The sequence below is a fragment of the Dipodomys spectabilis genome, unplaced genomic scaffold, assembly GCF_019054845.1.
Source record: "Dipodomys spectabilis isolate Male_0828 unplaced genomic scaffold, ASM1905484v1 ptg000002l, whole genome shotgun sequence".
NCBI classification, from domain to species: Eukaryota; Metazoa; Chordata; class Mammalia; order Rodentia; family Heteromyidae; genus Dipodomys; species Dipodomys spectabilis.
Window position 1 is genome coordinate 55,401,653 of NW_024870679.1, and position 27,940 is coordinate 55,429,592.

Below are 27,940 nucleotides of genomic sequence, written 5' to 3' on the forward strand. Positions count from 1 at the left end.
TCTTTTATTAAAGCCACACACCTTTTGTGCCCTTTCCAAACTCTGGAAGCCATCATTCTACTCTCTACTTCAATGAATAAGTCCTATAATTCATGGGTTCATTTCAAGACTCTCTAGTGTTTCCATTGGTCCATGTATCTGTTTCAATGTTAATGCCTGTTTATTTTAAACATAATAGCATTGTAATATATTTTGAAGTTGGTTAGGGTAATATATCTAACTTTCTTCTTTTTGTTCAAGTTTGCTTACTTATTTCAGACCTTTTATGGTCATAGTCCCATAAAGGTTTCAGAACTGTTTTTGTATTTCGGTGAAAAACATCATTGAACTTTGGATACAGATTGCATTGTGGTATGGACATTTTAACAATATTAATTCTTCTAATTGGAGAATGTTGATTACTTTCTCATTTATCTGTGTCTTCTTAAATGTCTTTTCACAATATTTTATAGTTTTCAGTATACAGATTTTTGAAAACACTTTAGTTAAATTTATTTCTAAGAGTTATTTGCTATTATAAATAGGATGTTTCATGATTTCTGTTTTGGTAGTATAATGTTGGTTCATAGAAAGTTAGAGCTGAACTCGACTCAAGCTTATAATCCTATCTACTTGGGTAAGACTTGTGTAGAACCATCTGAATAATGTGTATTCCAATGAATAATGATGAATAATCCTTTTAATAAGTGTTGAATTTGGTTTACTAGTATTTTGTTGAAAATTTTTGCGTCTATGTTCATCAGGGATACTGACCTTAATTATCTTTTCTTGTAGCATCATTGTCTAGCTTTACTATTAGAATTATGATGGCTTTGTATTTTCTCCTTTTTAAAGTTTTAGAAAATTTTAAGAATGGTATTAGTTCTTAACATTTGGTAGAATTAAAAAAATGAAAACACTGATACTTGGATTTTTTTTGGTGGGAAACTTTTTTTTTTTGTGGCCATGGGGCTTTTGAGCTCTGGGCCTGGGGGCTGTCTTTGAGCTCTTTGGCTCAAGACGAGCACTCTACACTTGAGCCACTTCTGGTTTTCAGGTGGTTAATTGGATGTAAGTGTCTCATGGACTTTCCTGCTTGGGCTGGCTTTGAACCGTGATCCTCAGATCTTAGCTTCCTAAGTAGTTAGGAATACAGCATGAGGCACTGGCACCTGGCTGGTGGAAAGCTTTTTATTAGATTCAATCACCTTACTAATTATTGGGCTGTTCCAATTTTATTTATATGTATATTTATTTATATATAAGTTTATTTATATATAATTATATATAATTTGTAACCACAAACCATATAAATTTTTTTACAGATTTATGGAAAAAAGATTCATTCCCACTGTAGATCTTAGCAACCTGAGCATACAACTCTCTTTCATTACCTAATAACCTGAGAATTTTTGACTTTGGCATGAAAGGAAGTACTTTAAGTATAATATAATTCCAATGTCTCAATGATTTTTTTTTTTTTTGGGGGGGGGGTCTGTTGTGGAGCTTGAACTCTGGGCCTGGGCGCTGTCCCTGTGCTCTTCAGCTCAAGGCAGGTGCTCTACCGCTTGAGCCACAGCACCACTTCCGGTTTTCTAGTGGCTTATTGGAGATAAGAGTCTCAAGGAGTTTCCTGCCCGGGCTGGCTTTGAACCGAGATCCTCAGACCTCAGCCTCCTGAATAGCTAGGATTACAGGCGTGAGCCACCGGCGCCCAGATGTCTCAATGATTTTTCTGTCTGGATAATCTTTGCAATGCTTAACATAGGGGAGTAAAGTCTCCTAACAAAGTGTATTTTCTTTTTTAAAATGTAAAATAAAGTCTGTTACAATTTGTTTCATTTAGATTTTGCCTCATATATTTAGGATATATTTGCCTTAAATATTTAGCTGCTCCAAGGTTGAATGTATATGTGTTTATAATATTATATTATTTTTAAAGTGTGGCAATAACTTTTTCTAGTGCATAGTAGGATTTCACTAAGTACTTTTATGTGTGTGCCAATACTGGGCTTTAATTCAGGGCCTGGGTGCTGCCCCTGAGCCTTTCTCCCCCGTCTTTGCTCAAGGCTAGCATCCTACTACTTAAATTCAATTTCAGCTTTTTGGTGGTTCATTGGAAATAAAGAGTCTCAGGAATTTCCTGCCTGGTCTGGCTTCAAACTGAGATCCTTGAATCTCTTCTGAGTAGCTAGGATTATAGGAGTAAGCCACAGGAGCCTGGCTACTAAGAGCTTTTTTAAAAAAGAATAAACTGTTGGGGCTGAGAAGGTGGCTCAGTGGCAGAGCGCTTGCCTTGCATGCATGAGGCTCTGGGTTCGAGTCCTCAGTACCACATAAGCAGAAAAAGCTGGACGTGGTGCAGTGGATCAAGTGGTAGAGTGCTAGTCTTGAACTGAAGAGTTGAGGGGCAGCACCCAGGCCCAGAGTTTAGGCCACATGACCACATCAAAAAAAAAAAAGAGAGAATAAATTGTCATGTTTAGGCTCTCTTCCCATTTTCTTTTTTTTTTCCATTTAACATACAGTTTTATTTGTAATATGTGCTGCCAAGAAACTCTTACTGACATTTATTAGCCTCTTTTAATATTTAACAAATCCAGCTTCCAAATATTTTACTTGTAGGCCTGAGGTTAAGTTTTAATTTGTATGTTCCGAATCATCAAACTAACATTCTTTTTTATTATTATGGGCAACAAAGAAACAGTCATTTTAGAGTAGGGGTACAAATAACAATCTTTTTTCTACTATGCAAACTTCTAACTCAGTGTAACAAAGTTCATATCCCACTCAATAAACAGACAGTTTTCAAAAAAACCCAAAACTGTCTTGCATCACATTCAATACCTTATATGGATGACTTCAGTTTACTATTAGATAACTGGTATAGGTAGCATGTTATTCATCTTTGTTGTATCAAGCAGTGACTGGCTTATCAAAGGTACCTTACCAATGACATAAAGGACTGACAGATCAATCTTAACAAGTGTACAAAACTACACTGTCAATAGCAAAACCTAAAAACTAAACAAAACAAACTTTCAAAACTCCAACCCCCCAAAATGTTAACATCTTCTTAATTTGACATTTTAAACAATCTAACATGAATTCTACCCATTTAAACAAGAAACTAAAAGAAAAAGTACATAAATGGTATAATAACACATGATAATTTCTGCCTTCAAAAATTTAGAGACAGCCGTCATAAATGTAATCCTAGCTACTCAGGAGGCTGAGAACTGAGGATTGCGGTTCAAAGACAGCCCGGGCAGAAAAGTCTGTGTCACTCTTATCTCCAATTAACCACCAGAAAACCAGAAGTGGCCCTGTGGCTCAAGTGGTAGAGCAATAGCTCTGAGGGACAGCGCCCGGGTCCAGAGTTCAAATCCCATGACCAACAACAACAACAAAAAATTAGAGACTAGCTGGGCCCAAGTGGCTCACGCCTGTAATCCTAGCTACTCAGGAGGCTGAGATCTGAGGATCACAGTTCAAAGACAGCCCCACCAGGAAAGTCCATGAGACTCTGGTCTCCAATTAACCACCTGAAGACCAGAAGTGGCACTGTGGCTCAAGTGGTAGAGCACTTGTCTTGAGCTAAAGAGCTCAGGGACAGCGCCCAGGCCCAGATTTCAATCCCCACAACCTACAAAAACCAAAACAAAATTTACAGGTATTTTATTCACACTATATTAACTTTATCAACTCATTGCTATGGCAGATAAAGAAGAATGGGTAACCAGTTGCTGATGGCTCATGCCTATAATTCCTACTCAGGAAGCCAACCTGGGCAAGAAAGTTTATGAGACTCTCATCTCCAGTGAATCAGTGAACTAGACTAGACAGGGAGCTGTAGCTCAAATGGTAGAGAGCTAGCCTTGAACAAAAATGCCAGGCCCTAACTTCAATCTTCAGTATCAGCACAAAAAGAAGGAAGAGGAAGAAAAGGTGGAGGAGGAAGAGGAGGAGGAGGAGGAGGAGGAGTAGGCATCACATGAATAGAGGAATACAGACTTTCTGTTCAATGAAAAGCTGGCAAACAGCTTACCTCTTCTGATTGCTCCCGGGTCTGTGAAGGTGAAGATCTTCTTCCCACAGTAAGTCGATGGCAGGGATAAGACAACCCTGATTCAGCAAGACACATCTGCAGAAAGCAAAATTATTATTTCATTATCATCATCATTTAGCAGTACTGGGGTATGAACAAATCATCATTATATTATTTAGCCATATTGGGGTGTGAACTCAGGGCCAAATCTATAAAATTCTATAGTGCTTGGCTGGTACTCTACTTCTTAAGCAAAATCTCAAGTCTAGCTTTTGAGAAGAGTCTCATGGACTCTAATGCTGGCTTCAAACTACAATTCTCCAATTCTCTGCTTCCTAAGTAGGCAGTAGCTAGTCACCAGTACCCTGGCACAGAATTTATGTATGTATGTATGTATGTCGGTTGTGGGACTTGAATTCTGGGCCTGGGTTCCATCCCTCAGCTCTTAAGCTCTAGGCAGCATTCTACCACTTGAGCCACAGTGCCACTTCCGACTTATTCTGTTTATGTGGTGCTGAGGAATCGAACCCAGGGCCTCGTGCATGCAAGGCAAGCACTGTACCACTGAGCCACCAGAATCCATTATTTTAAACAAAATGTGATCATTCTTCATAATTTACTTTTTAGATATTGTGCTCTATTATTTTAAAACTTGACTAGAAAGCTTACTCTAGGAGCCTAAGAATTGCATCAACAAGAAGATTTTGAAATTTATATATTTTTTCCACTGTAATAAAGGCTAAGTTTCAGGAGAAGACAGATGGGGATATAGAAAATAAGGCAAAAACTATACATACTTTCCCCTTCAGTGCATGTTGCTATTTTTCTGATTAGCAGAAAAATAGAGTAGTACAAGGGACAGACACCTGGGCCAGGTACAAGAGAGCTGCCTAGTCTCCTGATATTAGGAGAGGCCACACTTTTCTTACTTAGTGATTGGGGTTACCTTTGCCTTGGCTATCTTACTAGACTTTTGAAAGGGTTAAACACGGCATGCTAAGTGAAAGCTGGGTTTGAAACTACACTGACATAGGCTGTTATTTCAACAATCACCATTTTTAGATCTCATGAGAAGAGACATGGTGATTAACTTCTTTTTTTTATTGTAAAGGTGATGCACAGAGGGATTACAGTTATAACTTCTTTTGAACACGGCCTAATCATGTGTAAATTAAAAGGGAGGGACACATTTTCAATAAAATTACTTTATGAAATGTGACAGTGGACCAAACTAGTATTTCTAAGTTATTATTGTAACTATGTGTATATACATATACATACAAACATACATATGTGTGTGTGTGTGTGTGTGTGTGTGTGTGTGTGTAAACTGTAATCTGTCAACACAGAAATTTTATATCTAAGCGGTTCAATCAATCTATCCATCTATCTGCTAAAGGAATTGTGTTAGAGCATTTACAAAATAAAGCCGTGTGTGTGTGTATGTGTGTGTGTGTGTGGACACATGTGCACAAATGAGTGAATGTGTGAGATAAAGGAAGAAAGCAAGAGAATGAGAAAGAGAAAGAGAGAGAACTGGGGCTTGAATTCAGGGCTTCATGCTATTTTCCTTTTTTGCACACAGCTGACAGTCTACCACTTGAGCTATACACACTTCAAAACTTTTGGGATTGTCTGCCCAGGCTGACTTCAAATCTTGATCCTCAGATCTCAGTCTTCTGAGTAGCTAGAATTACAGGTGTGAGTTACCATTTTTTAAATAAAAAGAACTGCAGTACTTAAGATTATATTTAAAATTGAGAGAAAATGAGAGAGGGAGTGACACTGTTCCAAATGAAATATGCTCATTACCTGACTTATGTAACTGTAACCCCTCTGTACATCATGTTTACAATAAAAAAGATCATTTCTAATTGATCTTATCCACTATCAATGATAGAAATTTAAGGGTGGCAAGTTATATTTAGACATAATGAAAAGTGACCAACAAAGTAAATTTGCCCTGGTAAGTAATCAAAGGAAAAGGCAAGCATTTATTTGTTGATTGCTTTTTTTAAAGCATTATTTAGGAGATAGTTGAGCATAGGGCAAACTTTTTTCTTTCATTAGCACACATTAATTTTAACTTTTAATAGAGTATCGTGTGCTATATCACACACATAGAACATTTGTTGATAAAATCTATAATGGACTTTTAGAGCAAAAGATGTAACTTTACTTCTACACTGAATATTTTACATCTCAATCTTTTGTTTCTTCTATAAAAAGTTGTTATTCACTTGTTAACAGGCTTTCTGTTAGAATAGCTTAAATGAGACACTTTGTCTCATAATACATTCCATCACTGAGGATATATTCTTAAAAGTTGAATTTTTTATTCCTATAAAAATATTTAGTAATGTATTAAGAACATAGTAAATATACCAATTACTTTCAAAGTATGATCTCCAGATACAAGGTTATTGAGATCATTTCAAAGGATTCATGGAGTCAAAATTATAATAATACTTAAGTGGCATCTGGTATTTTTGTTAATACATTAATGATTAAAAAAAAAGTGATGGAAAGCAAACCTGCTGGTACCTGAAGGCAAATCATAAAAGTATTAAAATTTTCGTCACCTCTATTCACTGTAAATATGCCAATGTCAGTTAAGGATGCCCTGGTGAATCAGCAAAAACCTATTATTTCACATTAAATCTTCAGTCTTATTATCTTTTAATATTCTATGTGATAAAAGGGAAGTATGAATAAAGGACTCCTGTGTACTGACATATAAGAGTTGTGTTGAGAAAAGGTTGGTTATGTGCTTAACAAAGTACTGTTTTCATGAAACACCATTACTACTTAAAAACATGATTGGCAGAAACTGGTTATGTGGATTTGAACACTTCACAGGCTCACACACACACTGAATGAAGTGAGTCTACTACTTCAAGGAACTTGTCCAACAGTATTAATTGGCTAATGACAAAACTTGAGTTTTCAAATAAGAACAAAAAATGTGGAAAATTATCAGGTATCATTAGCATGAAAACTTCTCAATGCTTGAAGACTTTTATGGTGAAATCAGTGGTGGTAAAAAACATGTAATTTTTTACTATATAATGAAATATCCTAAAATTTAGAAAATATGCATAACTCTGAGAACTAATATTCTTACAAGGAAAAATAAAAACACAATATTATAAAATTATGCTTAGGTTAAGGATTGGGTCAAAATGAAAAGCAGACTGATGGATCTTGCTAAAAGTAAGAGTACACTGATTTGATTTTAATAATCTTCCTAACTAGATAGTTCTGACATGATAGCTTTAATATTTACATATATATTTAAAAACAAATTTAAAAATCATTCTCTACATCTACCCAGAACATCAATAGCCAGAATACTGTAAAGACACTTGCAGATCCATGTTCACTGATCCACTATTCACAAAAGCCAACTTGTATAAACAGCCCAGATGCCTACAGTAGATGAGTGGATCCAAAAAATGTGATACCTAGACACAATGGAATTTTACACAGCCATTAGAAAAAATATTATGTCATCTGCAGGGAAATGGATGGACCTAGAACAAATTGTATTAAGTGAGGTAAGCCGTCAGAGAGAGAAACAGCACAAAAGGCAGAACAAGATAAATCAGTTACTACTACATGGCAAATTTAACTCTAAAGGTTATAGAACTTTCTTCTATATCGTCTTCCCAACACAAAGCCTTTTATTCATAAGCAGCTCTGAAGAAGACAGCTGAATTTGAAAATTTCAATTACTGTTCAGATAGATAGATTTTAATGAGGCAGTTTTAAGCCAAACTGCGTCATGGGGCTAAAACTGCATTTACTATTAAACCAGAATACAAATCCAAAAAAGCGTATTTATTTTTATTCACAATCTAACCCCCCTACCCCACCCCGTCCCTTGCTTGCTTTTGAGTCACTTGTGTGCTAGAAAAGTCGCAGAGCTTTAATTTGTGGCAGGTTGAAGCAAGCTTATTAACAATGCTAGTTACCAAGTGCATATCCACTTGTCTGGACTAGCCCACTGCCACATTCTTGTAGCAGGGTTAAACAACAGTTTAGTCACTTCATAAAAAAGCACACTGTTAAAAAGGAAATGACTAATAATAATCTGGAACCAACAGAATATTAAACGAGATGTGCAGGTCAAGATCAATTATCTACAAAACTCCTGAGTAAATAGCTTACAAAACTGTGTTCACCATATGGCCTTGCTATGTTATAGTCTTCAATTGATTTGGCAAGTTGGTAATGTTTAATGAAATAAACATCAACAGTAACAAATTCTGAGGCTTTATGCTAAAGACATAAACACAAATACTACCATGTGAATAATAAGGATACCTGCTATATATGGTTTGAATTTAGACCTGAAGATTAATAATAGAGTTGGGAAGGTCCTTAGAATTCATCACTTACTGATGTCCCAACTAGGAGACTACAGCTCTTGAACACTTGAGCTGAATCAAGTGAAGTTCACACATTTTTGCCTCCATTCCACTGTAAGCTAGTAATAAGATTTTCCAGATAATGGAATAAGGTCTACTCTTAAAATTAGTAGTTCTACCATCCCCAAGAGATGCCAAATAAGAGGGAAATCATCCTGCTAATAGGAGGAGAAACTAAGGTAAAGTGATACAGTTCTTTGACCCAATTCTCATATCTGCCTAACTATATTCCAAGGTTTTCTTGACTCCAAATCTGTATCTTTCTACTAAATGATATTATCTATTCTTTTTTTAAAGACAGCATAGCTAAGTACACATAAATATCTTGTTTTAATTATCTTAAGCAAAAAATGCTTTCAGCCAGGTGTTGGTGACCCATGCCTGCAAATGAACCTCTTCATGAAACTGAGAATCCAGCTTTGAAGCCAGCCTTGGGCAGAAAAGTTTGTGAGACTCTTATCTTCAATAAACAATTGAGAAAGGTCTGAAGTAGCATTGTTGCTCAAGAGGCAGAGTGCTAGTCTTTAGCAAAAAAGAAGCTCAGGGATTCCCTAGAATCCAAACCCTGAGTTCAATTCATAGGACTGATGTGAACACAAATGCACACAAATGCACACACGCACACACACACACACACACACACACACACAAAGCCTTAAATATATTTATGAAAATAATTTATATGATTCTGACATTTGTTTCTTTTAGTGTGACAGGACACAAAATTAAACAACATCATATAATATGCTTTTTCACATTGTATGCTTCTCTACAGTGGTCTAACATTACCTTGATCCTTACCACCCCCACCCCCCCATCAAAATGAGGTTGTTTGCCTGTTGTTTGCTGTTGGCTCATGCCTATAATCCTAGCTACTCAGGAAGCTTTGATTTGAGGACTGTTGTTCAAAGCCAAGCTGGCAGTAAAGTCCATGAGACCCCTAATCTTGGAGCTGTGGCTCAAGTGGTACAGTTCAAGCACCAGGACTAGCATAGAAAAAGAAAAAAATAAAAATTTAAAAATTTTAAAAAAGAGGTTGCTAGCTGGGCACCACTGGCTCATGCCTATAATCCTAGCTACTCAGGGGCTGAGATCTGAAGATCATGGGTCAAAGCCAGCCCAGGCAGGAAAGTCCATAAGACTCTTATTGCTAATAAACTTCTCAGGAAAACCCAGAACTGGGCTGTGACTCAAGTGGTAGAGTGCTAGCCTTGAGTAAAAAGAAGTGTGGGGACAGCGCCCAAGCATTGAGTTCAAGCCCCAGGACTAGGAATGGGGAAGAGGGTTAGGGGTAGGGGGTAGGGAGATGTTGCTTAACACACACACAAAAAAAGATTTTTAAATTATATAGTTTTAAATCTTCTATTGGACTTCAGTTCCCTTATCTAGATTATGTCACAAGGAGATAAAGAATTGCTCACTGTAACAGAATTAGTAAAATTTCTAAATGAAACACTTTTATTGAGTAATATACAAGATGCCACAATATTCTCAGGCATTATTATTCACTGATTCTAAGTGAGCATACTAAAAGTTCTTAAGTACTATGGAATGCCAGACTGCCTCAAAGGAGCATTAAAGCTTAATACTGGTTGGCTCATGCTTGTAATCCTAGCTATTCAAGAGGCTTGCAAGTTCAAAGCCAGGACTAGAATTTAAGAGAGAGAGAGAGAGAGAGAGAGAGAGAGAGAGAGAGAGAGAGAGAGAGAGAGAGAGAGAGAGAGAGAGAGAGAGAGAGAGAGATCATTAGCTGGGTGCCATTAGTTTATGCTTATAATCCTAGCTACTCAGGAGGCTGAGAGCTAAGGATCACACTTTGAAGCCAACCCAGGCAGGAATGTCCATGAGACTCTTATCTCCAAATAATAACAGAAAAAGATCTGGGAGTGGCACTGTGGCTTCCAGCAAAAGGAGCTCAGGGACTGTGCCCAAACCCAGAGTTCAAGCCGTAGGACCAGTCCCTCTCCCCTGCCCCCAAAAGATCATTAAGTTATATAGTAAGAAGTTACATAGCCTATATAAGTTATATAGCCCTATTATTACACTAGCCTAACAATACCTAATGGCATATTCTCTTTCACATCTACTTAGAGATTACTTTAGGTTTACCTATAATAAAATAGCTATAGGAAGGTGACTTAATTATTTGTGAGGCAGCTTTAAACTACAGAAGCTATTTCAATAGAATCAAGAGTTCTGTTGAGAGACTAACAATCCATATTGTTAATTAAAATGGCCCTTGTTTCTCAGTACTGTTTCTTCTTCTTTATGCCATTTAATTGCTTCTGAGCACCCTCTGGTGGAGGGCAGAAGAGGAAAATAATGTATTAAATACATTACTTGTAATCATTGAATGGTGCAGCACAAGAGCAATGTGAAAAATAAGCAGATCTCTCTTAATTGTGCTTTTCTCCAAATTACTTGATAAATTCAGAGCTAGTAGGTAAATAAGTTGTATAACCATATAGTTAATAAGAGTCTATAGTTATTCCAGGAATATTTATTAATTATTATATGTCAGGTACTTCATTGGACAGAAGTAATCTGGCTTTGGCTTTGATATTCAAAATGTCATTTTCCAAGACATCAGTTTAAACCCTCATCGTATGAGAAATGGTAATAATTTGACAGCAAAAAATAGTAAAAAGTGCCTAATGTAGTAGACTTAATTGACTTTGTAACTTAAAAAAATAAAAAGCAAACAAAACTTCACCTTTGGCTCCTGACAGAAAGATTATCATATGTGTTTTTGGTTGGGAGGTTCAACTGAAGTTGCATGTCTCCAAATCTCTGATAGCCTGACCCAAGGTGTCAGTACTAATATCACTGAAGCTTATGTAACTACATTTAGCCTCATTAACATGTGTTCTGAAACATGTACAGAACAAACACAAGCATATTATCTAATTTTTCCACACCCAAGATATCCAAATGATATTGATCAATGTTTAATAAAATATCTTCTAAGTTAACAAAGTAAGTTTAAATTATTCAAGGCTTTCTTATTTCCTCCCACAAAACATTCTTATAAATGCATCAAGTGGTGAGAACTGTTGTTTAAATACATTAAAGTTCTCAAGTATTTCAAAGAGGTAGTATCCCTGGCCTTTTTCATTGCCTGTTCATCACTAGGATTTTAAGAGGTATGTTACAAAGTGATACAGTGCTACATGGCTTCCTATTTAATCCCTAGGAGATGAACTTAATTAAAAAAATGAGAGACAAAACAGGCTATCAGGAAAAAAGTTGTGTCGAAATACATTTAGCCAATCTATAGGCCACTTCTTTTTTTCTCTCCCTCTCATTTCTGTTGCCACCATTAAATTAAAGCAAATACAAATATTATTCTTTTGTTTTTAGGCTGCATCGGGGCCTTTAGGACTTTCTCCAATTAATGTTGTCTGTAATATGATGCTACATGTGCAAAACATTAATTTTAATGTGGATTAATATATAAGAACATTCTACATAGATCACAGAAGCTAGACTAAAATAGAAATATGGGTCTTATTTATTGTGTGGCCTTGATAAATTCTTTCCTTTCAGTTTTAGAAAATGTAAAATGAAAAACAGACTGGATAATTCCCAGGTTCTTTTCTCTTCTCCTCTGAACAAGTTTTTTCACATTGATGTTCAATGCCAAAACCTGGCCTGTTTTGTTTTTGTTTTTGTCAGTTGTGGGGGCTGAATTCTGGGCCTGGGCGCTGTCCCTCAGCTCTTCAGCTCTTTCAGCTCGCACTCTACCACTTGAGCCACAGCGCCACTTCCAGCTTTTTTCTGCTTCTGTGGTGCTGAGGAATCAAACCCAGGGCCTCATGCATGCGAGCAAGCACTCTACCACTGAGCCAACTTCCCACCCCAACCGGGTCTATTTTTCCAGCCATTACTTCCCAGTACTTGTATAAACTGTATTCAGGTTTGCTTGTTCATGGATCCAAAAGTGTACCTTGCATTTGCCTATTCCTATTTTGCTTATTTTATTACCTTTCTCTATTTCTCATATGAGAAAATATAAAATTAACCTCCTATATATGTTCCCCATCCTCTATTTTTGTTTACCCTCTAAAGCACTGTTGTTTTGGTAGCCAATTATACCCAATGTTACTTGGGCAGATCTCACATAAGTAAATACATTTCAGTTAGCTCTTAAGTGGAGGATCAGAATCCTAGGCAGGAGCTCAGTAGACAAGGCATGGGGAATATTACAGGCTGAGGTTTTAAGTAGGTTAGACTAAGAAACAAGAATCAACTAAAAAGAAAGGTCAAATTTTTAGAGATATAAATTCTGTTATCCTATAGTTGTGTAAGTCTGCCTATGTCATACTTCTCTATACATTTTTTGCCATATATCTACGGAAGATATAATCCTAGTCTGGCAGCAATACTAATTCAGTGATAGTAGTGGATCAGCAGACTAACTGTTTGAGCATGTTTGAGGAGGCGCTAGTGTCCTACTGAATAAGGAAGAGTTTCACCACAAAATGCTTTCCCTTGTGTCTCAAATAATTTTTACCTGACAAGGACGCTTCTGGAAAAACCTATATTACAAAAAGGCCATTTCTTTGTATATCAGATGCCATATATTTACTTGGAGAGGTGTTAAAGCAAATTGTTTATGAACTCTGGCATTGCCAGAGTGCAGAATCCTGGCTCTGCTGACTAATAGGACAATTCTTTTATTTTCACAAAGTTTCAATTTCTGCCTCTGTGATTTTTTTTTTTTTTTTTTGGTCAGTCGTGGGGCCTGAACTCTGGGCCTGGGCACTGTCTCTGAGCTCTTCAGCTCAAGGCTAGCACTCTACTACTTGAGCCACAGCGCCACTTCCAGCTTTTTCTGTTTATGTGGTACTGAGGAATCGAACCCAGGGCCTCATGCATCCAAGGCAAGTACTCTACCACTGAGCCACCTTCCCAGCCCTGCCCCTGTGGTTTTCTAAGTCATGAAATTGTTGTGTTCAATTTTCAAGCTGTCTGCCTCCATCTATTCTTTATGCTATAGGTTTTACTATGTAACTACAGGGGAATAAATAGTATTAAACTGAGTTTAAGTAGAATGCAAGGGCTGGGAAGATGGCTCAGTGATAGAGTGTTCGCCTTGCATACATGAGGCCCTGAGTTCGATTTCTCAGCACCACATAAGCAGAAAAGGCTGGAAGTGGCACTGTGACTCAAACAGTAAAGCACTTCAGCCTTGAGCTGAAGAGCTGAGGGACAGCACCCAGGCCTAGAGTTCAGGCCCCACAACCAATAACAACAAAAGTAGACGTTAAAATACTATCATTTAGTCATTTAAGTCATAGAGCAACCACTGTGCCAAGAACTCAACTGTTTAGGATTTAGCCAATGACAAACAGTTTCTATTTCAAAAAAGCTGACAGTTTTGTAGGTTAGGTTTGTGAATAAAGTGAAGACCATGATAGCTCTATATTATTCTGCTGAACCTAGTCCTTATCATCACCTTTTAGTGAAAAAGAACACAGCCCACAGTCAGCTATTCCAAATAAGAAAAATGAGGCTCCAATTATCCCAACCACAGGCTATGTAATAAACAGCAGAATAGAGTCAGAACCTAAGTTGATGTCTCCCTTTTCTTCAATGATACCACTTTCATTTAAAATTTGAACCATTTTTATTTAAAATTTGAATCAATCTGCCTATGTAGAAAGTTAAGTCTCTAGATGTCATTTGATTGTCAAAAGTACAGACTGTTATTTAAGGCATATAAATAAAGAGAATAAATTAAATAAAGAGACCAACATGTTCCAAAATTGTCTTCTTTTTTTAAAGTTAGCTTCTGTAGTCAGAAAATGCATGGATTAATCTAAACTTTAACTTCAGATCAGATATACATGGTTATGCTATTTGAATTATTATTTGAATCATTATACTTTTAAAATATTTGAATTATTATACTTTTAAAATATTGTTTGAATTATTTTAATTTTTGTACTTTTTAAATACTGCTGTCAATAGAAATGATAATGAATCATGCTTAGAGAACAAATTGAAGAAGATTTATCAAATTTCCCCTAGTTCCTAATCCGTTCAAATACACTTGTGAACACATGATGCAGGTCATTCAGCTCCTTCATATATATTATCCTGTGTTATATGGACCAGTCCCATATACTGAACATTTCTAAAAGTACCTGAAAACCAAACTTTCAAGTATTTTTCAAATTGTGAAACTATCCTTTCCTATATGAGAATGTAATTTTCTATATGCTGCTAGAGATTTTACACTATAGCTTATAAAAAATATGGAAAAAAAGCTTAACAAAATTTAAATACCAAAAAAAAATACATGTGCATGTGTCCAGTAATTTATATTTCACAGTAATTACTATTTAATTAGGTTACATTAAAATCTCTTAAAAGGTATGAACCACATTATAATGAATGGGTGAAACCTCTATCTTAGATGTAATGTGTTCAGGTTATAAAAGCAGCAATGCTTATTTTATCTCCTCACAAAGTGTTGCTGAGATAATTACTGCTGACAGCTTTATTCAAGGTTCATTTCACTTTTTCTGCTATTTTTCTCTGGTTAGAAGTTCAACAGAGCCCATGGGAAGCCACACCCCTCACACCTGTTAGGCTTCTTCATGTTACTGAGGGCCAGTATGGACATGTCACTTCAAATTAGTATTGTACTAGGGCGCTAACTGTGACAATTACTTATCACAGGTTTAACTTTTTTAAAAAGTTTCTAATTCAACCACAAAATAGTGTCACAAAATGTAATTTAAACCTATAAAAGCAGGTCCCATAAAAAACATTCAAGGAGCCATAGAATAGGTTCTCAGGGTTAGCTTTGTTCAATATCTGAATTATGCAAGAATGCTAAAGCATTGAGAACATTTCTTTTGAAACAAAACCAAACCAGAAAAGGTAAATAAGGCAGAGTCAGGAATTATACCTTACCAGTCAGCAATGGTGATGAGTAGGGGGCCTCTTTTAAGTTTTCTTCATTTATGCTTGAATATTTGATTAATTTTGTTAATTCTTTTGTGCCAGTGTAACTAATTCAATAATGAAAGCAGCTACTTCTGAACTTAACAAAGAAGACATAGTTTTATGCTAGCTAGAAAGGAATTACTCTTCTTATATTTGTTTTTAAACCACTTGTAAACCATGAAATTACTAGAGAGAAGATATTAATTCCCTCCCTCCAAAAAAGAAAGGAAGAAAGAAAAGGAAAAAAATGTGCTTCAAGCTGGATATTGTAAGCCTCTCTGTTTCAACTGCAAAACAATTTCAGAATTACACTACCTCTGTTAAGACCTAGGATGGTTGGAGGTGGTTAATATGGACTGCTGTGAGGCTAATTGTAGATCTCCAGTTAATTACTTACTGCTGATAGGGGATTTAAAAAATAAATAAAATTGTCTCTTACTACATTTATACTTCAATATGGACTCAAGGAAACATAGAATGCTGATGGCTGAGCTCTGGATAGTACATTATTCATTGCTGTTACTTAGATGATGATCAAAAAAAATATGAGAAAAAAAGTCTCCATCATAACTAATACTCCAGTGTACTAGCAAAACAATAGCAAAATGATCTGTGTTTGTCACAGTGTACATGGTTTGATTCACAAATGTCCAGGGTCCATTACCAGGTTAAAGTTAACAGGAATTTACTTTTCTTTATCCCCTCTTTCACTTGCCCATTCCACACACTAGAGGATACAAGCCACAGTTTATGGAGTTTGGATTTGTAACAGAATCTAAAATTACTAAACAGGCATGAAAGGCAAAGGAGAAAATAAAAATACCGAACTGGAAACCCAAAAGTTAAAATTGCTTACTGAAAAGTCATGCCCAGTTGTGAATAAAATCAGTTTTGATGGCAATCTTGACATGACAACAGAGTATCAGTATCTTAACAGCTTGACAAAATTCAAAACCATTATATTCACAAATCCTGCTTTGAAAATGCAGGATTTTTTTCAAGACAATGCTTCATTTTTCTAAACTTAAAATGCCTTATTAACAAAAGATTATAAAATCTATGCAAGAACTATTAATTGCTATAATCCAGGGTCTTATGAAAATAAGATCCTTGTGATTGTCTTATTTTGCAATCACAATGTATTTACAGGAATAAAAACCAAATCAACACTTATGAAAGTGCTTCTACCTCAAGTTGGTTCCTCATTTTGACATTGACAAAGGTTGCAGTGGAAATAACCACATTATGTTAGAGAGCAACTGTGTTAATCTGAGGTGTCTTCAGCTCATCACATCACAGAATCCTTCATATATGCAAGGGTACATCTCAAGCCTGTTTTATATGCATGAAGGGTACCAAGCAGCCATTTGGCACCTATCTAGTCAATAGTGGGATGCCATTTACCCCCAAACACTGTGGAACACTTTGGATAACAAACATAGGATCTCTGGGTTTTTTTCCAGCAACATCTAATTCTTTGGCAAAATTTGGGCAGTTATGCTAACAACTTTGGTCTCGGCATATGGACACAGTACTACTGGGCATCTTTTCTTGGCTTTTCCATCTAAGAAAAAATTAAGCACACCAGCATATCTAAAAATAATTAAAAATAGTAATTTCCCTTTGCCTTTTCTACCCTATCCTGGGCAACTGACCTTCCTCATTCGGTTCAATCCCCCTTAACCCTCACTGTGAATCTCTAGAATTTCTGGTTTACAAGTTGTGGAACCTGAGATATAACACAGTGGAATAGTAATCAGTGGTTTAACAGCCATCACTAAATGAATGAATACTTAAAAAGTATAGATGTGTTCATGTTTAGATACTGTATCATGAGGTTTTTAAAAATACAACACAGCCTGAGCCTCATATTTTTAGGTACTAGAAAGAAACAGAAGTCTTCAAAATATTTGCTCACAGTGAAGTTAAAATTTAATTTTAATTAAAATTGTTCTGACTCCAGAGTCTCTATTTTTTATTACATGAAAGATCTTATTTAGTCAAACAGTACACAGTCAACAATTTCAATCAGACGAAAGCTGCTAATATGCTCATATGATTAAAAAAAAAAACCCACAAAAAACAGATTTAGCAAAATTAGTGAATCTGTCCATGGCTACTTCATAACATATTCTATTTTGTGATCACATCTGTTTTCTAATATAACTCACTTGTCTACTTAGGAAACTATAGTCCAGAGACTTTAATAACTTTTACAACATCAGCATCTGACTAATTGTATAGGGGGACTATGAGCTGAGCTTCCACACTTTCCTATACCAAATCCTTTATTCAGTACTCAGTCATTCAGAACACTTGAACATACATATCAACCTTATGTGATGTAAGAGTCTCCTAAGAGCTCTTCCCTAGTTAAAACTTGTGTGAGAAAACCAAAATAACATTACCCAAACTGGACCTTCTCCCATTTCTTAACATTAAAGCCTTAATTCAGTATGTCCTAGGGGAAAAAACAAAAACCAAAACTATACATTGTTTTGATTGAGACAATAGTCAATCCAGTAGGCAATGAGAATAATAAACCATACAGATGGCCATGGGTGAACTCTGCTAAGTTATGAGGATAAAACATCCTCTAGCTTTCTCAGGTCAGGAGGAATTCACCAAGATTACTTTCTAGAGATACTACCATTGTAGACACATATAAGCAACTAAAAGAGCAAATGGCAATGATCTACTCTTTGAAGATCTCTCTGTAAAGATCTTCCTAGAGAATTTTTGATACTATAATTTGCTTATCTGAAGACAGTAATGGGCACAGTGGGCACAAATAGGGAGGTAGCCTGAATTCCTTCTAGACTGTATGTTTACCATTATCTCTCCATTATCTTAGACTTAGTAACCCTATACTGTACTTTATGGAATTATCAAGCCTTCATATGGTCTCTGTTTCTTAGGGTTCATAATGTTCTTCTACACTATGAATACATTATTTTCCTCTACACCATTATCCTAGTTCAGCAGCTCCCACCTTTACTAAACATTACCAATATTGATTCTCGCTTCCTTAAAGCCTCAATAATACTAGCTCAACAGCATAATAAGCTTAAACAAGCTCATACCAAGTGAAGAGAACTTGAGAACTTGACTGCATATATCTATTCACTGAAAGTGAAACTTGGGAATCAATGTATAGTTTGAAAATTATCAGAAATATGGGGTAAGATGAAAAAAATTCCTTATAAAACAAAATTGATGGCATTGTGTTGGTGTAGCCAACCACCAAGACCAAGAAGTTCTGTGGGAGGCATTGTAGTAGACAACTCATAAATGGAGTTAAAAGTAGATACAACTTTCTAACTTTGCAGTGTTCCTGTCAGTGATTTACCTCTCTGAACTTCAGCGTTCCATTAAGGAGCTCTGATACTATCCAGTAGGCCCTGAGAAAACACTGAATGATTTGAAGCAGGGGAATAACATAAATGCAAATACATTTAGCAATTCATATTCTACAAGTTCTAGAGAATAGAATGGGCTAAGTGAGAGAGAAAGAACTGAAACCGGGAGATTAACAGAAGATGAGGATAATGAGAATTGTGGGAGAAATAGAAGTGTTAGGAGGGAGGAACATCAAAGAACCAAAAGAATGAGAACTGAAGCTACAATACATTTTGCCACTGTTTGTGTAATTCCAAGATCACAGTAAAATTAAAAACATACAGTTTTTAGTAACAAGAGTCTATTTACTTGAAAATAATGATACCAGCCATTACATTTTCTTTTAGTGTTCCATTTGAGGTATGTTTTTACATGGTCTATATTATTTGAACATCACAACACTGTTATATAGTTTTTAAGAATGGGAAATTTTAGGTCCAAATGGATTTATTTATTCAAATAATATTCATTAAGTACCTACTATCTGAAGGCATTAGGTATACACCTGTAAACAAAAATAGATCTGACCTTGGGTGAAATTATAGTTTCAAGAGAAAAATAAGCAAGATGGGGTGAGGAGGAACATGCCTATAACCCAGGTACTAGGGAAGCTGACACAGAAAAAAAATGAGTTAGAGGCCAGCCTGGGCAACATGGTACAATTGTGTTTCAAAAGAAAAAGAAAAAAGGCTGGGGATATAGCTCAAAAGTAGAAGTACTTTGCTAGCATGCATAAAGGCCTGGGTTCAAGCCCTAGCATTGCAAGTTTTTTAAAAAAGTGAAAATAGTCATATAATAAATACAAGACCACAACTATGGTATGAACAATGAAAGACATTTTTTATGAAGAAATGGCTGATTTGGAGTATAATTTAAACAAGAAAAATCAGAGAAGAGAATGTAAAGGCCATCATCAGAATTGCCTTTTTAGAACATGTAACAAGAGGAAGTAAACTATAGCACAACTTAAAATAGTAAGCAAGAATCAAAGTATGCAGTACCTGTTTAGAATTTGGCCTGTACGGGCTGGGAAGGTGGCTCAGTGGTAGAGCGCTTGCTTTGCATGCATGAGGTCCTGGGTTTGATTCCTCAGCACCACATAAACAGGAAAAAAAAACAACAACAACCAGAAATGGCACTGTGGCTCAAGTGGTAGAGTGCTAGCCTTGAGCTGAAGAGCTGAGGGACAGTGCCCAGGCCCAGAGTTCAAGCCCCATGACCAAAAAAAGGCTAATTCAGGAACTGTATTGGTATGAAGACACAACTATAAATTTGTTAATCATTATGACATGGTAAGTAGATTACAGATATGATATGAACACAATGGAAAACACACTGAGGCATTTCGATATTTAATGACTTGATGATGAAGAAAAACTTTGTAAAACAAAAGAAAAGGAAAGAACAAAAAGTAGCACTGGTAAAACCAGGAAATTGTAGCATTCTGGGAGTCAAGTAGTTTTCAACAGTGTTAAATGCTGTTACCAAGTATTCACATTAGTCCAGAAGCGGAAACTACCAAAACAACTGTTCCCTTCATCAACTGCAAAACAGATAATGTGAACTATCCACACATAATAACTATATGAGAAAGCAATGACAATGAATAAGCCAATAACTACAACTACACGTAAGAATATCAGTCCATTTCACAAACATGGTTGAGCAAAATGGAAAGATTAGAAAGACAGTTCAAGATCAGTCTGAGCAAAAAGTTTGGGAGGCCTCATCTCAACCAATATAAGGCTGACTACAGTAGCACATACTATCATTCCAGCTATGTTGGAAGCTTAAATAGAAGTTAACTTGGGAATAAATGTGAGACTCTATCTTAAAAACAAAGGAAAAAAAGGGGGCTCAGCCAATGGCTCACACCTGTAATCCTAGCTACTCAGGAGGCTGAGATGTGAGGATCACGATTCAAAGCCAGCCAGGCAAGGAAAGTCCATGAGACTCTTATCTCCAATAAACCACTCAACATGAGACTCTTATCTCCAATAAACCACTCAAAAACCGGAAGTGGCGCTGTGGTGTGGCTTAAGCAGTAGAGCACTCGCCTTGAGCTGAAGAGCGCAGGGACAGCGCTCAGGCCCAGAGTTCAAATGTCACAACCAACCAAAAAAAGGGGGGAGGGGGAATGATGATATGATTCAAGTGGTAGAGTACCTTCATAAGTATAAAATCCTGAGTTCAAACCCAGTACTACTAAATAAAAAATAGAATAAAGAGAAGGTATAAAATACGTGGAGAGGAGGGGAAAGAAGGGATAAAATGGGGGAAGGGAAAACGAAGGGAAAGTTCACAGACCTGGTGAACACAGCAATCACACTTCACTAATTTACACAAAGACCTGTTAATCCTATGGCAAATGTTATACAATGAAACTACAGTTACAATAAATGTAGCATGCTCACCACTGTGTTGCTGAAGAATAAACATTACAGAATTGCACCGGAATCCCATGGTTGATCTACTAGGGTAGGCAGATAAGATGGTATGGACATTTGGAGTACAAGTCAAAGCTGTTTACTAATTTTGTAGCTGTACACAGACTTCAGTTTGCTCATCTTAGGGGGACTGAGAATACAATGCTAACATTTGTGTCTTATATATATAGTAAGTTCTAAACTACTATCTAAAATTCCAGGAAAGGTAGGTCTAAGATAAGCTTAAAGCAAAATACCAACCCTATGGGAACAAACATATTTTTAAAAAATCCCCCAACAACAAATCCTCAAAGAAACAACTGCCCAATAAATAAGTGGGCTAAAGACTTAAAGAGAAACTTCTCTGAAGAGGAAAGAAGGATGGCCAATAGACACATGAAGAAATGCTCAACCTTTCTAGCCATAAAAGAAATGCAAATCAAAACAATATTGAGATCCCACCTCACCCCAGTTAGAATGGCTATAATCAAGAACTCTACTAACAACAGATGCTGGAGAGGATGTGGACAGAAGTAAACCCTACTGCATTGTTGGTGGGAGTGTAAACTTGTTCAACCACTTTGGAAAGTAGTATGGAGGTTCCGCAAAAGACTCCACATAGAGCTCCCCTATGACCCAGCAATCCCACTTTTGGGCATTTACCTGAATTATCACAAACAAGACCATACTAAAGCTACCATCACAACTATGTTTATTGCAGCCTTATTTACCATAGCTAAGATACGGAACCAACCAGATGCCCCTCCGTAGATGAATGGATCAAGAAAATGTGGTATGTATACACAATGGAATTCTATGCCTCCATCAGAAAGAATGACATTGTCCCATTTATTAGGAAATGGAAAGATTTGGAAAAAATTATATTAAGTGAAGTAAGCCAGGCCCAAAGAAACATAGGTCCCATTGTTTCCCTTATTTGCAATAACTAGTATATGTCTGAGACAAGCAGAAAAGGTCAGATAAGATGATGAAATGAACCCCAAGAAAAGTATTCAAATGTTTTTTTTCTTTCATGAGATTGTTTCCAACATATTTATAAGTTGACATCTTTGTTGCTTTGTATGTCCCTCCCCCCACAGTATAACCCCTGCTTTGACTGTATTTGATGTTGGTATAATTTGTGGAGGGGAAGGGCAAAAACAAATTGTTTAAAAAGGGATACAGGTGGACCCATTGTAACAATGAGATGTACAAGACGTTATGTCAAAAAACCAACTTTACAACTTTGAGGGGGAGAGAAATGGGTGGAGGAGTGGGTGGGAGATGGGAAGAGATGGGAAGGGGAAACAAAGGAAGAGGTAACAACGCTTGTTAAGAAATGTACTCATTATCGTGTCCATGTAATTACAACCCTTCTGTACAATATTTTCACCAAAAAAAAAAAAATCTTGCCAGGCACCGGTGGCTCACACCTGTAATCCTAGCTACTCAGGAGGCTGAGATCTGAGGATCATGATTCAAAGCCAGCCCGTGCAGGAAAAGTCCGTGAGACTCTTATCTCCAATAAACCATTCAGAAAACTAGAAGTGGTAGAGTGCTAGCCTTGAGCTGAAGAGTTGAGGGACAGATCCAGGCCCAGAGTTCAAGCCCCAAGACCGACAAAAATAAAAAAAAAAAAAAATCTCCTAGTGTGCATATTGAGTTCAGAAAACTAAGCTCAGAAAAGAAAATAATAATTTGGATTTTTTGTTTGGTGCCAATCCTAGGGCTTGAATTCAGGCCCTGGGATCTGTCCCTGAGCTCTGTGTGTGTGTGTGTGTGTGTGTGTCTGGAGGTACGAGTTTCATAGATGTTCTGTCCCTGAGCTCTGTGTGTGTGGGTGTGTGGGTGGGTGACTGGAGGTATGAGTTTCATAGATGTTGTCCCTGAGCTGTGTGTGTGTGTGTGTGTGTGTGTGTGTGTGTGTGTGTGTGTGTGTGTGTGACTAGAGGTATGAGTTTCACAGATGTTCCTGCTTAGGCTAGCTTTGAACCATCATCTTCAGAACTTACCTCCTCAGTAGCTAGGACTATAGGCGTGAGCTACCAGGGCCAAGTAGACAGCAATTCTTAAACATATAAATGATATTCCCTTAAAGACTTTGTCAGTCAGTGATAATTTTTTTAATCCCTAAATTGATAACCACAGCATTAAAAAATAATCCATTTAGCCAGGTGTCAGTGGCTCACATCAATAATCCTAGCTGCTCAGAAGTCTAAGATCTGAAGAATGCAGTTGAAGCCAGGTTTGGCAAGAAAGTCCATGTGACTCTTCTGTCTAATTAACCACCAAAAAGCTGGAAGTGGAACTATGGCTTAAGTCGTAGAGTGCCAGCCTAGAGCAAAAATGCTTATGGATAGTTCCTAAGGCCAGAGTTCGAGCCCCAGTATTGGATCAAAAATAACAACAACAAAAACTCACTTCATTTAATAATCTAAAACTCACTTTCCTCTTTCTTATTTAATAACAGATTTATTTATCAACACAGATGATAAGTAAACTATAAATAAAGAATGTAATGAACATTGATGGGTAACTGTGTTAATAACAGTCAACAATACACAATTTTAAAATGTCATGTTTGCTGTTAGTTACCCTTTTGTCAAATTACAAATATTTGAGGATGGGAGAGTTGGGTTTGTATCTGCTCTAAATGAAACTGAAAAAATTAGAAACAACTATGCAAATCATAGCTCCCACTTAAATTGTACATGTAAGTGGAGATAACTTAGGGTTTGTTAGGCTAAATTGGTTTGAGTCTTCATTCCTGTGCTATTCATACTTGTTTACCAAGCATTGCTCACCAGCAATTTAGATATCAGGGAACACAACCTCAGTCTTTTTCATGTCTTCAGAGTCTCAAGTTACTGTTCTTCTTAGTCCATTTAACTTGCTTTTTGTCTGAGTTACTTTTAACCCACAGTTTTAGGAATGAGACTTAAGCACTTTCTATCTCAGATTTCCATTGCTCAATTTGGAAACAGCACTTTTTTTTTTCTTCCAATATTACCAGCTACATAGACACTGATCTCTGGCTCTTTAAGGTCTGCTATATTTATCCAAACTGGCTGGAGCTCTCTTTCTCCAAGTAGAAGGAATAACTATCCTAGATTCAATAGCCTAGGGCAAAACCAATGACATCCTCTATTATCTCCAGTTATTTCTTTCTTTTTCTCTTTTGTTGGTTGCGGGGCCTGAACTCTGGGTCTGGGCACTGTCCTTCAGCTCTTCAGCTCAAGGCTAAAGCTCTACCACTTGAACCACAGAGCCACTTCCAGCTTTTTCTGCTTCTGTGGTACAGAGAAATCAAACCCAGGGCCTCATGCATGCAAGACAAGCACTTGTAACTGAGCCACCTTCCCATCCCCATCCACTTATTTCTTTGTTTTCCTATCATTATTCCCCCACAATCACATTTCTTCTGAATCTGAAGCACTTCATATAAACTGCTATTTTGTAAAGAATCCATTTTAAATTACTATACTACTCAGGCAAAAGAAATTATAATAATCCCAACAAAAAAAAGTGTCCAAAGGCAGCCACCTGTCTTAAAATAACATATTGAAGCAACAGTTTCAAATGAGAAAATAGTACATAGAATGAATAGACAACTCATAAACTTTGATATGGAACAGCTAATGGGTTTAGCAATTTAGAAGTTAGGTACTTCCCCTTATTAAAGCACAGTATTAATTATTCTACCACTAACAGTTTAATATGATCAAGTCAACCTGTTACAGATGGTTTGGTTCTTTATTGGTTCTTTAAATTTTTATTTGTAGTATTAGTACTAACTTGACATAATTAATTCAATCCTCTTGCACTTTGAAATCTCCACAATAATAAGAACTTTATCAGGCTGGTGTTGGTATGAGGTGGCACAGCAAACTGAAATCCCACTGGGAGCAGTGCACAGACTTCTCCTCTAAGCAGCAAAAAGCTGTTATCATTTTCTGAATTACAGGAACTATAAAAGGACACTCTACTCAAGCTGCCGCTGAATGTCACCTGAAAAGCAATCACAAAAGGGCTCTGTCTTGGCTTATCTCTGAGCTCTGTCACTACGGCAACCAGCAGGGAATAAGTATCTGTGGGTCTATGAATTTCAGAATCCCATAAAAGCCAGGGCTAAAAAGGCATGTGCAGCCTCTCAGAGATTGACTGCATTAATACATTAGCAAATACTGTGAAACACTGGATAAATGTCAGCAATTATGGAAAAAGCGTCTAATAACGATATTCGTTGCCTGTCAAACCCCCGTGAGGTTTGATATGTAACTGCCACTCAAAGCTGTCTGTAATTTTATCTCTTTTATACATCTGAATCCACAGCATCCAAATTTGTACTTTCAAAGTAATAAACTGTAAAGCAGTTCATTCCATGTTGATCACAACTGTCAACAAACATAGAATAAAGAACAAAAAGACTTCCACATTGGCTTTCGAAACAATCAGTACCAACAATCCCTTGTGGATATTTATTTTTCAAAAACTATATATTTTCTACATGCAAAATATTAAACAGTATCATGATATGTAACAAAATTGATCTATTGATTAAGTCATTTTGAGCTTAAAAGTCTCCTTCTATGCATAAATGCTCATTTTAAGTCTTTGCTTTGGGTTAGAAAATTTCTGAGACTTTATAGCCATTAGACACGTTGATTAAAAAATAATAAAACAATCACCTTTTTTGCATACTCAAAATAACACGGACTTCAAACTGGCTACTTTGATATTTTTCACCATCTTGCTAAAATATGGGATTAGGAGCAATTGATTATATCTAAATTCAAATGTCTTAAAACACAAGGTAATAAAGTAAGACTATCATTCATACTCATATTTCCATTGCTCAAAAAATGATTAAGAAATCTTATCACATGTTACAGCTGTTCAAATGTAATAGCATGTTAACTTGCAAATACATATGTGAGAGATGAAATAATACACATATGTATTATAAACAACTGTTTTATTTCTCATACTATAGACTAGGTCAGGTACAAAGGTTCCAAAACCTCTCTCGGTAACGGGAAAAGTGCCTGGTTTCTAGAAGTAAAGAAGTGGAAAAGATAATATGAACTAAAATACATAGCTATTTATTGTTATTTAGAGTTAATTACTGACTTTCAGTGGCACATTTAGATCAATTTAAGCAATATTTAGTGTTATTTTGTGCCAGAGCTAACCAGACCTGCTTCCTGTCCTCAAAGAGTTCATAGTCCATCAGAAGTAAACTTATTACAAATACTATTTACAATCTAGCTATAAGGAAAAGGTAAGTTTAAAGTATCCTGAAAAAATTTAGGAAAATAACTATATTTCCCCATTGTATAGTATTTCTACAAAAAATTATGTACAATACCACTTGATTTAAATGAGATGTCTGATTAATGTTTGAAGACAATTGATTAACGTTGAGCTTAAAAGGCTTCCAAACTACAAATCACATATAAATATCTTTTAACATCATCTAGCACTATGCTAAGTAACTGTTGAAAAATCGATTCTCTACTATATTAATAGTACAGCTACTATTCAACAATATATATATACCAATGTAACATAGTAAAAATCTAAAATTTACTTTTTTATTAAAGATAAAATTATTTATCTTATAAAGGAGAAATTTTGCTGTTTTAGCCTTTTATTCAAACTATAAAGCTTTACTAGATCTAAAATACAAATATGTATGATAACATACACAGGGCTCAATGTGTTTAGACACAAATTAACTGATGTACAGTATACTTAGGGGAGGAATCCAAAGGTATAATACCTCTGAACTAAACTGCTATAAATCAAAATGAGTACCAGGAAGTGGAAAGATGTGTTAAGGAGGGAGGGAAAGGGGGAAACCGAAAAATAGAGAGGAGAGATGAGCAAAGTAGCCATTATATTCAATGAATATCATGTAAAAAGTGAACTATACAACTTGAGGGTAGGTATGGGAGAGGAAACTGGGGGAGAATGAAGGAGTGATATTGACCAAGAAGTATTGTACACATAACAACTTAGGAAATTTGTAAACCACTTTGTACAACTCCTTAATAATAATAAAAAAAATTATAAAGATCCAAACTCAGTTTAATCAAATTAAAGCAGAAAATCAGCCTAATTTATCTCCTTTCTACAACTAGAAACACAAAGAATAATTTAGTATTTTCTAGTAGAAAATTTTATTTTTAAATTTGTGATAGATCAGCCGGGTACTAGTGGTTGATGCCTATAATCTTAGCTACTCAGGAGGCTGAGATCTGAGGACTGCAGTTCAAAGCCAGCTCAGGCAGGAAAGTCCATGAGACTCATCTCCAATTAACCACCAGAAAACTGGAAGTGGCACTATGGCTCAAGTGGTAGAGTGGCTCGCCTTGAGCTGAAGAGCTCAAGGACAAAGCCCAGGCCCAGAATTCAAAAGCCCCATGACTGACCCAAAAAAAATTTAAAAAAAATTTTTTTAAATTGTGATAGATCAAACATGGGTACAAAGAATGTGAGACAGGAGTTCAAGGCCTACCTCAGAGTGTGTGCTTATCATTCATAAGTCTTGGGTTTGGTGAACAAACAAACAAGGCCAGTCATCATGACACTTGCCAGTACTCTCAGCTACTTGAATGATGGAGAAAAAAGAAAAGTGGTTTGAGGCAATTTCCAGCAAAAGCTAGTGAGATTCTATATCAAAAATAAGCCTGAGCCAA

At 36.3% G+C, this 27,940-nt stretch overlaps 1 protein-coding gene across 1 annotated transcript in view; it reads right to left on the reverse strand.

Moving 5' to 3' along the window:
• Positions 1–27,940, reverse strand: part of Faf1 (Fas associated factor 1) — a 297,788-nt gene that overhangs the window by 122,443 nt on the left and 147,405 nt on the right. The window contains exon 9 of the mRNA XM_042677919.1: positions 4,028–4,123. Coding sequence (XP_042533853.1) covers positions 4,028–4,123 — 96 coding nt within the window. The remainder of the gene's footprint in view (positions 1–4,027; positions 4,124–27,940) is intronic.